Source organism: Castor canadensis, chromosome 10 (genome assembly GCF_047511655.1).
Source record: "Castor canadensis chromosome 10, mCasCan1.hap1v2, whole genome shotgun sequence".
NCBI classification, from domain to species: Eukaryota; Metazoa; Chordata; class Mammalia; order Rodentia; family Castoridae; genus Castor; species Castor canadensis.
This window is the reverse complement of record NC_133395.1, coordinates 132,477,149-132,490,550: the sequence shown is the minus strand read 5'-3', so window position 1 is coordinate 132,490,550 and position 13,402 is coordinate 132,477,149. Positions and strand designations below refer to the sequence as shown.

At 35.4% G+C, this 13,402-nt stretch overlaps 1 protein-coding gene across 9 annotated transcripts in view; it reads right to left on the bottom strand.

Annotated features, from left to right (window-relative positions):
- The window catches only part of Chl1 (cell adhesion molecule L1 like), a 190,511-nt gene that overhangs the window by 51,717 nt on the left and 125,392 nt on the right, over positions 1 to 13,402 (bottom strand). For 8 of the 9 annotated variants that reach the window (XM_074044257.1, XM_074044261.1, XM_074044255.1 and 5 more), the window contains 3 exons: positions 4,532 to 4,654; positions 3,189 to 3,359; positions 2,192 to 2,239 (listed from right to left, as the gene is read on the bottom strand). In XM_074044257.1, coding sequence (XP_073900358.1) covers positions 2,192 to 2,239; positions 3,189 to 3,359; positions 4,532 to 4,654 — 342 coding nt within the window. The remainder of the gene's footprint in view (positions 1 to 2,191; positions 2,240 to 3,188; positions 3,360 to 4,531; positions 4,655 to 13,402) is intronic. The other variant, XM_074044263.1, reaches the window with a different exon arrangement.

Below are 13,402 nucleotides of genomic sequence, written 5' to 3'. Positions count from 1 at the left end.
CCTCTGGTTTGTTAACTAAAGGCAGCACCGTGTTTTCTACAGGTTATTGTTTATTCCATCTCTTCAAATTCAGAAGTTCAAACACATCCAAGACAAATAATTTCTTAATGAAACTTAAATTGATTGATAGTCTATGAGTTCATATTCTACAATCTCGCCTTGTCATGTTTGATAGCTGTGTGTTTTTCTTTAATTTAATGTGCCTAAGTACTTAACAAGTTTCCTATTAAAACCACAGTTTTTGGCCATTGTGTCAGTGGCTACTTGCGTGGCAGAGATGGGGAGGCTTGCAGCTTGAGGTCAATCTGGGCAAAAAGTTCATGATTTTCCCTCATTTCAAGCAGTGGTTGGGTGAGGTGGTACACACCTGTCATCCCCAGCTAAGCAGAGAAGCACAAACAGGAGGATCCTGGTCCAGGATTACCTGAGCAAAAGCAAGACCCTATCTCAAAAATCACCAGCTGGGTTCCAGTAGCTCATGCCTGTAAACCCTAACTAATTGGAAGACTGAGATAGGGAGTATCCTGATTCAAAGTCAGCCCAGGCAAATAGTTTGTGAGACCCCATCTTCGAAATAATCAGAGCAAAATGGACTGGAGGTGTAGCTCAGACAGTATATTACCTGCTTTGGAAGCATGAAACCCTTAGTTCAAATCCCAGTTATGCATACACACAGAAAGAAAGGAAAGGAAGGAAGGAAGGAAGGAAGGAAGGAAGGAAGGAAGGAAGGAAGGAAGGAAGGAAGGAAGGAAGGAAGGAAGGAAGGAAGAAAGAAAGAAAGAAAGAAAAAAAGAAAGAAAGAAAGAAAGAAGAAAGAAAGAAAAGGGATGGAGGGGTGACTCAAGTGTTAGAGTGCCTGTCTAGTAAGCTTGAAGCCCTGAGTTCAAACCTCAGTATTGCCTAAATAAATAAGTAAAAAATAAATAAATACACACAGCTTCCTGGGCTCAGCATGCAGAAATTCTGACTGGGGAAGCCTACAGTAGAAACTAAGCACCTACGATTTATCTAGCAATTCAGGCAAGTGCTTAAAATCTCAGGACCTCCAAGATCAACAGTGTATTAGTAAATAGTAAGCATTTCCCCCTAAATGCAAAAGGACTTGTCCTATTTCTTCCTTGCTTAATACTTTGCAAATCCAATGGCAACTTAGGGATCTTCCACTTTCATTGCTAATTGTGATTTAATTTCCAAATGGTAGCATAAAATGTTTTTCCCCATCCAATGTCAACCGCAATTTTACTTGATACAGAAAGAAAATAAATAGCTGACATTCTTTTATCAGGAGAAAGGAACGTAAGACAGTGGAAGCAGCAGGCACTTTGCTATATACTTCCTTTACAAATATTTATTTTTTGAGAAACAATTATCGACCATGTACTGTGTGCAATGATTTTTATTAAGTGCTGTGAAGATAACACCATGCATGTCTGAGTTATTGATCTCAAAGAAAATGATGTGAGGGAAAACGAGTCCACCTGAAAACTGAGGGTAACCCAAGAAGAAACCCTGATCTTCTGCGATGTCACCAGTATATCAGAAACCTCAATCACTGGTCCACATGACATAAAGAATATTTGCTTCATTTATGTATTTCATTCTTTTTGTTATAAAAGACTAGTATATAATTCAGGCTTATCCAGTAGTTCTAATAGATTCTCTGTTAAAGAAGAAAAATAAAACAAAAAGTCTCCACAAAAATTTCTGGAAAATACTGAAAAATGTATTCTTTCTCAGAGAATCACAACACATGGTAGCATATTAACTATTCTAACAAGTCTTGAAAGAAAAATGTTCAATTTAATTTTCTTAAGCTCAGTGTTTTACCACTTCTTTTGACACTTAACCATTTCTTCTTCTTTTGTATAAAGTTATCAACCTTATTTATCAAATGAGACATTTTAGGAAACCCATAATTATTACTCCATTAAATATCTACTTCTGTAGCTACAGCTATCTACATGTGTTAATTATAGTATATGTAAATGTATAATTATATTTATATAGTTACATATGTATGTACCTTTAAGAGAAGAGTGAACAATAAAACTCTACAGCAAGGGGTTTTTCTTAATAGGAGTATTAGCATTTTAACAAACTCATGAAAGTAATAAGGAAAATGAAATTCTTAGATGAAAATGGCTACACAAGGTGAAAATATGAATACTAACATTCTACACGTTTGACTTACCATTGGAACTAATTTCTGTGGATGAACTTGACTCATTAGCATGCCTTACTGAAATGACAAAGATGGAAGAAAACAATACAAACATAATGGTAGATGCTGATATTAATAAATAATGAGAAGTCATATATTTCTCTTCAGAAACTTACAGAATGTGATAGAATCATACTGCACTAGAACATTACCTATGGGAATATAATTTTATACAGAAAAAATTATAAGGTGCTTAAACTTGAATTTCCACAGATGCATCCAGGTGGAAAGACTTCAAGTTATTGTTCCACTGAAGAGAGATTTTAGTCTACTGAAAGGATGTTATAGTTAAGCCCTGACATAGTGTATCTACATAAATAATGAAAAAAATTATCGACCAAAATTAGACAATGAAAGGGTCCTGCCAAGTTCAACTATACTAGAGCCAATTATTTGGCCAGGAGCTGCTGGGGATTATCTCTTCCTTTTGAATCTTACGCTTTCTCCTCCCACTAATTACTTCTCCCATTTGGGAACCCAGACTGGCATCTGCAGAATCAAGTAGGAAACAGAATCAATTCAAATAACTTTGCCAATTTGGGAAGGACAAAGGAAAGGCTTGATGTGCTAAAAATATTAATATGGGTTCTTTTTATTTTTGACTGTTATTTTCTCCCCTATTCCTAGCCTTGCTGATTTATCCAAGGCCACAATCAATGCTGGAGAGTTGCTTAGAAAATCCAGGAATTTCATTGTGCATTTCACCCACTGAAAATGACTAGATCCTGCAGACATCAAATGAAACACATTTGTACTGTGAATTGAGATTTGAGTTCCTGGCTGCCAGAGGCACAGCTACTGTGGATGTGCAGCTGCAAATTCTGCTTCATCTGGATGAAGTCTCTAGAGTTGAACTAAAAGAACAACAGAAAATACCAACCCAGCTTTAAATGGCTCCAGCCAGGATGAAATTATACACATATCTGCATTCAGCATGCATGATGGAATGATAAATTTTTGGACTTACAACTGTTAACTGTTAGTTTCATTGGCATTTTTTGTACAATCGTCCTTAATCTTGGAAACGCAGCAAAGCAGCAGTAGTCATTTCGACTGTCTTTTTCCTCCACATTTGCAAAGTACAGATCTCCTTTTTGGCTCATATAGACTCTTTCATCTTGTTGGATGTGTTCTAATTCTGAAAAGAAATACCTTGTGACTATAAGGGGCTATTTTCCCTCACAAAGCTTCATCTCCCTTTTCTATTTTTGTACCCTTTGTGTTGTCTCATTTCATTTGGTGTTTTTTTTTTTTTTTCTGTTTTCTGATAGGACTGGGGTTTGAACTCAGGGCTTCATGTTTGTAAAGCAGATGCACTCTATTTGATTCTTTTGTCTGCCCTTTCTATTCCTGTTAAGTCTGGTCTTACTACAGAAGCAATGAGTGGGCACATAGTTAAAAACAACAGCAACAAACCCTCTGGCAGCACACTTTTCATGCTTAACCAAAGAAGCCCACTGATAGATGAACATTTGGACATTCTACCTCTCCTTACCATCTAGGTCTCTTCCTCTGTGCTCTGAGTCAATGTTGGATTACTGGAAAACTGATCAATTCTGATAGTTATCTGAAATTATTACTAACTTATCACTTTTATTTTTTGGATGATATTTCTTTAAAACAGTGCTCCCCAAAAGCAATGTTCATATTAAACTCCCTGGCCTGGATGCAACATGAAATTTCCAGGGTGATTGGAGTCTTAAAGTTTTGGCTACAGTCAAGATCAGCTTCATTTACTTTCTTCTAAGTTCTTTATACTTATCATTTTCCTCTGTGGGACACAATGAGGAAATATATAGGGAGTTAAACACATGCTAAAAGGAAAGGGGCTTAACAAGAAGCTTAGATTTCACATGAGAAGTCAAGAAAGATTTGTGGAAAATTAAGCACAAAGGTTGATACTAATTTTTGTGAGTCACTTCATTTAGCATGTCTGATATAGCTAAAATAGAACATAAGCTAGCTGCACAAACACAAGCCAGTCTCAAGTCTAATATGTCCTATATTCAAAAGGAAGGCAAGTTTGAATATAAAAACCATGTTCTTCACAGATATACTCTGTCATATTATTATTTTCTCCTCTTTTCAAATACTATAAAATCGAGAGATATCTTTAGTCGTCTTCTGGTGTTTTCACATAAACACCTTAGTTTATTTAGGACTAGGAATAGACTTTCAAATGTACCAAATTTAAAAAAATCTATGTGGTTTCATAAAGATAGCCTTATATGAATAGTTTATATTTGGTTTCTTTTTGTTATTATATAAAATTAAAGTGCCCCCTTATTGATAGAACCATGTATTACTTACCTATATTCATCCAATAAATGTGTAAAGGTGGGAGGCCTTTGGGAGGGTTGCATGGGAGGACGATGGGGTCACCTTCCTCCACTTCTAGAGGGTCAATTTTTTCTTTTGGGAATTTTGGAACACCTGATATAAAGATCATTTAAAGGCATTACTTTAAAATGAACATTTAATGTCACAATATTTTCTATGATAGTAATAATTAATAACCTTCCTCTTAAGTAATTGAGCATTTTTAAGAAATGCAATACTCCCAGTTCTCCTTCTCATATGCTAAATACTATTAAGAAATTGGAATGCATCCCTACACAACTTAAAAATATCTCTGTATTTTGAAACCCTAGACAAAAACATGTTTCCTGTCTGAAATCAATGAGGCAAAAATATGCTTTGTGCATAGAGCAGAGTTGTAAATCACAGGAATAACTTATTTTAGTTTTGGTAGATATGAAATCATTTTTCTCTAAACACTGCCACTTCTTTTTTGGCAGTTATATATTCTCTATCCCTTATTGCAAAGATCTTGATGGTGACTGGCAAATATCCTATTCAGAGTATTAACTACACTAAGTAAAAAATTCAAAGCTCTCATGGGGAAATGCTAAGCATGCAATGAAAAGCCAAATATGACCATTCGAAGTTACAAAGAGAGCCATCCACATTGGAGTCACTCTAGTCATGAAATTTTAAATGAAGTTGAATTGATTTTTCCAATATTCCAATCTTTTGTTTCCTTCACATATTAGAGACAATTTCCTGAAAGAGCAAAGCAGTTATGGTGGGACTATTAGTCAGAAAATCCAACACCAATATTTAATATGCCTATAAAAGTATTTATATATTAGGATATTCAAAATGCATTCAGCCTGAATGTTATATGGTTATCTTTCAATGGGGGAATTTTCATTACAGAATTATACAAGCTCTGATGGAGAAGAATGACCTTAAGAAGGCATTTATAATAGTTGTGACCTGATAGAATTTATTAGTGGGTATTCCATTTCTATGTTTTATTCTTAAATTTGTGATTCACAATGAATTATCATTTCTCTTGGAAATCTAAAGATGTAATCATTTACTGAAAAGCTTTCTTGAGAAGCTTTGTGCATTTCTTATATGTTTATTGTATAGTCACTTTATCCCACACCATACTGTTGAGCAGTTGAGGGAATTTGCTGACATTTCTCTTATCGATGCACCAGCTGGTTACAATGAATTGCTTTTTGTCTACATTCAAGGACTTTTCAAAGCTTAACATTGCAGGAGGCAGTGTGGTTACTGGAGCGCCTCTGCAATTTGGGAAGGCAGACTTCAGTGACATGTGACAGTCCTTCAGTGAATTCCCGCCTGGTCAACTTATTTCTATCAGATTTTCCTGGAAACATATTTGAAAAGTCAGTCATCCTTGGATCACATTTTTGATATAGGTAGCATGAAATTTTCATTCAAAGACAGGAAAGTATGTTTAGTACATTCATTACCTTAAGATCCTATATAAAATATCACTTAGGTTGTTTGGTAAATCCTTGCTTGGATTGAGGGCAAATGTTATTACGCAAGTTATTTTATAGGAAGTATGCCTTATGCAAATAAGATGCAGTAACTAATATAACTATTATGTACACAGACCTCCAAATTCAAAACACATGTTTAGTGTCAGTTGCTATAACTCAAGCCCTAGTATGCACTGATATAGAAGTCAGCAGTACAGTAGGATAGCTGTTGAAATTATACTCGGATACAATGACAACAGAGAAAGGGAAGAGTGGATCAGAAAATGGAAGGGGCATGTCATTCTATTCTATGATGCACATGCTTTACAGTACTTAACATCAATACACACTTCACTGGACGGTACTTGTAGCAAAGTAGAAATTAGTAAGATGTATAAATCACTCATTGGAAAACCGCTCTTTCAGGGCATGCTTATGATTCAAACAGATAATACTGCCATTGAGGCTCCTCACCCCAACATTAATTAAATCTAGATTATAAAGTTCTAGCTATGAAAATGTAAATACATATTTCAACTGACTTCTAAGCCACCAACACTAAAAAAGAAAAGAAAATTTATAAGTCTACCAAATTGTGTAGCACAATGTTATAAATCTTTGGAACAGCTTTTAACTAAAAATGAAATTGATATGAGCAAACAGGGAAGAATATTTACATATTTATTAATTTAAGGTCTCAGAAGAAATATTAAGCAGAAAATTAATTTGTCAGAATTATTTAGGTCTTACTCTTGACTTTGGAACTGTGTAATCTGATGCTATTCTAAAGTGTGAAAAACTTTAACATTGGCAGATAAATGCTAAATGTAATTACTATAACACCACAACAGGAGTGAAGTCAACTTCAACTCAAATACAAAAATGACTCCACCTAAAACAACTCTAACTAGTTACTTCTACTCATTGTGTTTCTTTGATGATAAACATTAGCATTATTTACTGTGGACAGACACAATAGTTTTAATTATAAACAATAATTTGTATGCATGTGAGGCAGCTATGTTCCTTTGTTTGACAAAGTATTTCCAATGCACATTCCATCAACTCAAAGAAACAGCTACTTATCTGTATTTCAACAAGACTGAGTTTGACCCTGAGTGGTCTCCCTACAAAAGGATCAGAATCTACTTATACATCAGTGTCTATCTAAGCAAGACATAAAGAATATTCCCAAATCCCATAATAACCAAATCTACACAAAATCAATTTCTTTTCTATATAATGTCACTGCCAAACTATTTGCATCAGGAAATCAAGGACACCAGAACAGCTATCTCCTCACCATTCTCTGATAGGTCTTCATGTTTGTTATTCAATGCAGTGAACAAATTTAGAGACCACTCCAAAACTGTAAGTGTCACTCTAATATATTCATGCCTGGCTTCTTGAAAACTTTCCCAGTTAGAATCTTAACCTTTCCTAGAAATGAGTTAGCTGCACACCAGGTCTTACTAACAAAAGCTATCAAGACACAGTGCACCTGAAAATAGGAACTCCATCAGAGTTCTGCCACTTCAGGTACTATTGATGACTTTTGAAAACTCAGCACCTCAATTCTTTCAACCTGACATACAGAAAAACTTATCATTATAATGGCATAGAGAAGACTGCCAACAAAAGATTTTATACTATAGAATATCCTTTATGACAAACTGGACTCTAGCCTGAGCTCTGAAGCCAACTGGTTATGTGCTTTTTGATCAATATCTTTACTTTTGTTTATTTCCTTTTAATTTTCTTTGTCATCCTAGACTCCTCTGAATTCAACTCTCAAAAGGATTCGCCAAAGCTTCACTGGGTTAGAAGCTTCCTAATGGTAGGGATATTATAAAAGCGAGACTACATAATTCCACCATGCCAACAAGCTTTACAGTGAAAATTAGTAATGAAATCACATCAGGTCAATTTAACTAAGTAGAATTCAGGCAAGTAATCTCTCCAGCATAAAAGGCCCTAGTGACATAACCACTACCAAGTTGTGTAACACAGAGATTACCTTTCTCTAGCACTGAAAGAATTAAGTCAGTATTCTCTTACACATATGATTCTGCTGCTCTACAACCAAGCTATTTTTAAACAAAATATAACATCTTTCTGCTTATCTAGAAGATGTATTACTTGAATAACCAAAATATATAGGCAGCACCACATCGCATCAGGTTATTCGCACAAACTATGCAGTAAAGTACTTGGGTTTGAATCCTGACTTCATCTCTTATTATGTAAACTTTAGCCTATTACTTAACATGTTTCAGTTTCCTCATTCATAAAATGAAAAATTCAGTGACATCTAATTCATTTAATTTGTGTTAAAGCTTAAATGCAGTATTTCATGCAAATCAATAAAATAGTGTCTGACATTTAAAGCATACCCAATACACATTGGCTACCATTGAAAATATTTCAAATTTGCATGGTGCATACTGCAACAAGTAAAAAGATTTGATAGGCAAAGGATCAAGGAAATTTCTCTACTACTTCCACAGATTTTTCCTGTAACCTATATCTTAACAATGTTTGTGATTTTATGCAAGTATTTAACTTAATTTTTCTGAAGAGCTGCAGGAGGCAGATGGAAGGAAATGCTGTGTGTTTTATGTAGAATCTATAACATGCTGATTGAATTATTTCTCCCCTTCACATCCTATATCAAAGAGCATTATCTATTTTGACTTGTTGCTCTGTTTATAGGATTGGCCTGGTGAGCTTTTGAGTGTCTTACATTTCACTTGAATGTGTTTGGCAAATTGTTTCCAGCCTTTTATCCTTATCGTGAATGCATGCTACTGAGCTCACATGTTGTGTTACCCCTGACTCCAGCTTCCGACTGTAAAGAGACTTAATTGATTCCCATTTCCTGTAGAGTTCCCCATTAATCCACTTAGGACTACAGAGAAATAAGACTGCCTTTCAGTCCATGAGCTTGTAATGCATTCATGTTAAGGAAGGACACCCAATTCAACCCATTTCATTCCAGTCATTCACATACTCTCATGAATGAGTGCAAAGTCCTCAGCCTTAATTAAATCTTTAAAATTCATAGTTGTGCTCTCTCAACTGAAGAAATTGATCTTCTTTGCTTGGTTAGCACATATTAGAATAACTTAGTTTATGATGCTATGCACTATTTTCCTCCCCAACCTTCCCAAATAAGAGTGGTAAAAAGCCAGCTTTTATATTAAAGAAAATTTCCAGTTGAATTTGAAGAAGGTATACAAATGTAGAGCACTACATGAAAACATATAAAGAATTCCATCCCTATGCCTACCATTTCTTAGATTATTTTAGCAGCATGTCAGAATTATGTTGCTTTTATTCATTCTTTTCTTTGTCAGCCTATCAAGCAATTGATCAATAGCTAATATGCATTTTGCATCATCTCCAAGGCCATGCAGAGCAGGGAGAATATTATAGCACAATATTTTTCTTATTTTTAAGGATCACAATTAATGCATATAATAATCTCAATGAGTGCACAACTAAATGATTTACAAACTTACAAATAATTTACAGTGGTACTATTTACAATAGACCCAAAGAAGAAACAATCCAAATGGCCACCAGCATACAGATGGATCAATAAGATGGTATGTCCAAATAAGGGCATATTATTCAAGAATAAAATGGAACAACAACATGGATGAATCAAAAACATACCACATAAACACACTTATAAAATATTTTATATCATATGATACCTTTTATATGAAATGTCCAGAAAAGTAAATTTAGAGAGGCAGAAAGTCCATGGATGGTTACCTAACTTTTGAAAATAAGAAGAGTGTGTGCTTGAAATGGACACAAGAGATATTTGGTGTTGTGGGGCAAATGTTGGAATTCTTCTAATATTAGATTGTGACAATATTCCACTAAAATTGTTTGCTAAGAAACCATTGACTGTACACATAAAATAGGACATGTAAATGGTACCACAAAAAGTTGTTTTAAAAATCAGAGAAAAGAAAAATCATATAGGCTCAATAGGTGAGGACAGATGTATGGAGAGAGCTGATATGCAATCTTAAGTGTGGGGAGTATTAAATAGTCACAGTAGGATAATTTATATGATCAGTTTAACTCTACTGATGTTAGATAACGAAGGCAAGAAAATAGCTTCCATTCTCTACACACTCACTAGCCACATCAAAGGTTGCTGAGCCAGCCTTTGTTTTGCTCACTGTGATATCACAAGTGCCACGGTTTGGCTGTGTGTCTTTTTTTTTTTTATTCATATGTGCATACAATGTTTGGGTCATTTCTCCCCCCTTACTCCCACTCCCTCCCTTACCCCCCTATCCCCTCCCTCTTACCCCCTACCCCCTTGCTACCTGGCAGAAAGTATTTTGCCCTTATCTCTAATTTTATTGAAGGGAGAGTATAAGCAATAATAGGAAGGACCAAGGGTTTTTGCTAATTGAGATAAGGATAGCTATACAGGGAGTTGACTCGCATTGATTTCCTGTGCATGTGTGTTACCTTCTAAGTTAATTCTTCTTGAACTATAATGGTCTATGCATTAAAAGCTGAGTCCACATGGTCATGCTTTGGGGAGGTGGTAGAACCATTGAAAGGTGAGGTCTGCCTTCTATTCCCATTCCTTCCTTTCTTCTCTTTCCCTTCCCTTTGTTTCCCTTCCCTGCTCTGCCTTGCCCTTCCCTTCATCCCCCTTCCCTTCTCTTCTCTTCCCTTCCCTTCCCCTCCCCCTCCTCCCTTCCCCCTCCCTTTTTTCTTTTCTATTCTCCTCTCTCTTCTCTGTCCACCTCCTCCTCTTCCTCCTCCTCCTTCTTTTCCTTCTAATTTTTTTTTTTTTGGTAGTACTGGAGATTTTTGTGTTGTGATTTAATTATTTTCCAACTCAGGACAACGCAATTGCTAGGCAAGAGCTTTACAACTTGAATCTCACCTCTGACCCTTTTTGCTTTTATTTTATTTTATTTTTCAGATAAGACCTTGCACTCTTGCCAGGGCTGACCTTAGACTGAGATCCTCCTATCTCTGCCTCTTGCTGGCTGGGATTACAGACCTGATCACCACACCCAGCTTGTTTTATTTGAGACAGGGTCTCTAACTTTTCACCCTGGCTAATCTCAAACTGTAATCTTTCTATTCCCACCTGGTATGTATCTGGGGTCACAGGTACGTGCCACCATGTCTTCCCTCCCCATCCTCTTTCTCTCTGCTCTCTGGCTCATGAAATAGGCAGGTTTTACTCTTCATGTGTTCCAATACAATGGTGTACTACCTTATCACAAGCCCAAAGCAATGAGACAAACCCATGATGGAACATAAAACGGTGAACGAAAGAAACCTTTCTCTTCATAAATTTATTGTCCCATGTTTTCTGTTATAGTGATGGAAAACTGACTAACACGATTAGAAAATTAGCTCATGTATGAAGGGAGCTTAATAAAGACATGTTGACTAATACACTAATTCCCTATGCCTCATCTTACAAAACCCATTTAGCTAAATGATCTCTCATGTATTTGTAAATTACATGTTCCATTTGCTGATTTTTTTCACTCTCTTCCTACCAAACTCAATTACAGTAGTGTTAGAAATAGAAAGCTAAATATTGTGTATAAAATTTCTGTTTATAGAAAATAATAACAGAGGACTAAAAGATATAAACTCTAAAACTAGAATCACAAAGTTTCTGTAAATATAACAGAAGAATCAATTCTCTGCGGCTTAAGAGAGGAATCAATTGTTAAAAGGTTGTTAGGAAGCTTTAAATGGTCTCAGATTTCTAAACCATCCAGGATTGGAGTGGTGGGTAGTTCTATTCAGCAAATAGACGATTCAAGAGAGCTGTCAGATGATGAAGTAATTTCAGGAGAGCCTGGAAATGATGCATAAGAAACCTGATTGATTTTGCTCCTTTCTACAGCAGAAGAAAAACAGAGCAATTACCTACACCACATATCTTAGATCTGCCTCCCATCTCTTAACTGCAATAGGATTTTCTGCCCAGAATTACCTTTGCATTGTTCATGTCTTCACTTAGTCTGCTTAGGTGATAACAGAAACATTTTTTTAAATCTTTTAATTGCCAAAACTTATACAATATTATGTAATTTTTTTCTGTGCAATAGATCTAGATACAGCCTTTTTCTTTGTGTCTCCATAGCAACCACTAGAATTCAGGCTAGGATCACTCTCATGGTTTGCTTTCTACAACAGACATTTAATGGCCCTCATTTTATATTTCCAATCCTAATGTATTTCAGTTAAATACATATGTACATATACACGTATATATATGTCATACACCCACACACAGAATCATTAACAGGCATATACCTATACCAGGGATTGGTTCCTTGACCTCCGTGGATAGCAAAATCTATGATCCTCAAGTCCCTGATATAAAAAGACATAATATTGGGATATAACTTGCACACATCTTCCTGCATTAAATCATCCCTAGGTTACTTATAACACCTAACATAATACAAATGCCATGTAAACAGCTGACATACTGTGTTGTTTAGGGGATAATGACAAGAAAAAGTCTGTACATGTACAGTACAAGTGCAAATGTTATTTTCAAACGTTTCCCATTCAAGGTTGACTGAGTCCATGGATGCAGGACTCATGGATATAGAGGACTGACTACACATTTTATTTTATGTTTCATGATCGTCAACCACAATTTTCACGGCAATACTTTCTGACCAGAATTCACGGGCAGTTCCCAGTGAATGTAATTTCGAATGTAAAATCCTAACACCAATGTCCAACTGCATGTGCCACTGCTATAATCTCAATAACCAGAACACTTACTTCAGCTGAACTATGCTGTATACTTATGAGTTTATGAAAAGACCATCTATGAAATAAATGCAAAGGATACAAAGAAAGAAAGACATAAAACTAAACCCCTCTCACATACCACCCACTGTACTAAAAGAACTCATCACCTTTCTGTCTGGCACTGACTCCAGACCCACGTATTTCTATTAGAGTAATTACTATCATTAACATTGTGCTTAGCAATGTTTTTCCATTAAAATTTTATCTCATAAAAACACATTCCTAATCAATATTTTATTTAGCTTTCCATACTTTGAACTTACTTAAATAAAATCACACTACATGTATTTCTCCAAAATTTGCTTTTATAGCTCAATATATTCCTGAGGTTCTTTTCACTGCTGAGTAGTATTTTCTGTATGAACATACCACAAAGTGTGCACTCATTCCACCATGAATTGTAAGCTTTTATCAAGTATGTATATATTTACTTTTGCATGATATGTCTGCATAATATTTCCATATTTGATGTTTATAACACTATATCCATATGCATATTATATAAGCAATGTTACCACAAATATTCTTGGCATGTATGGACAAG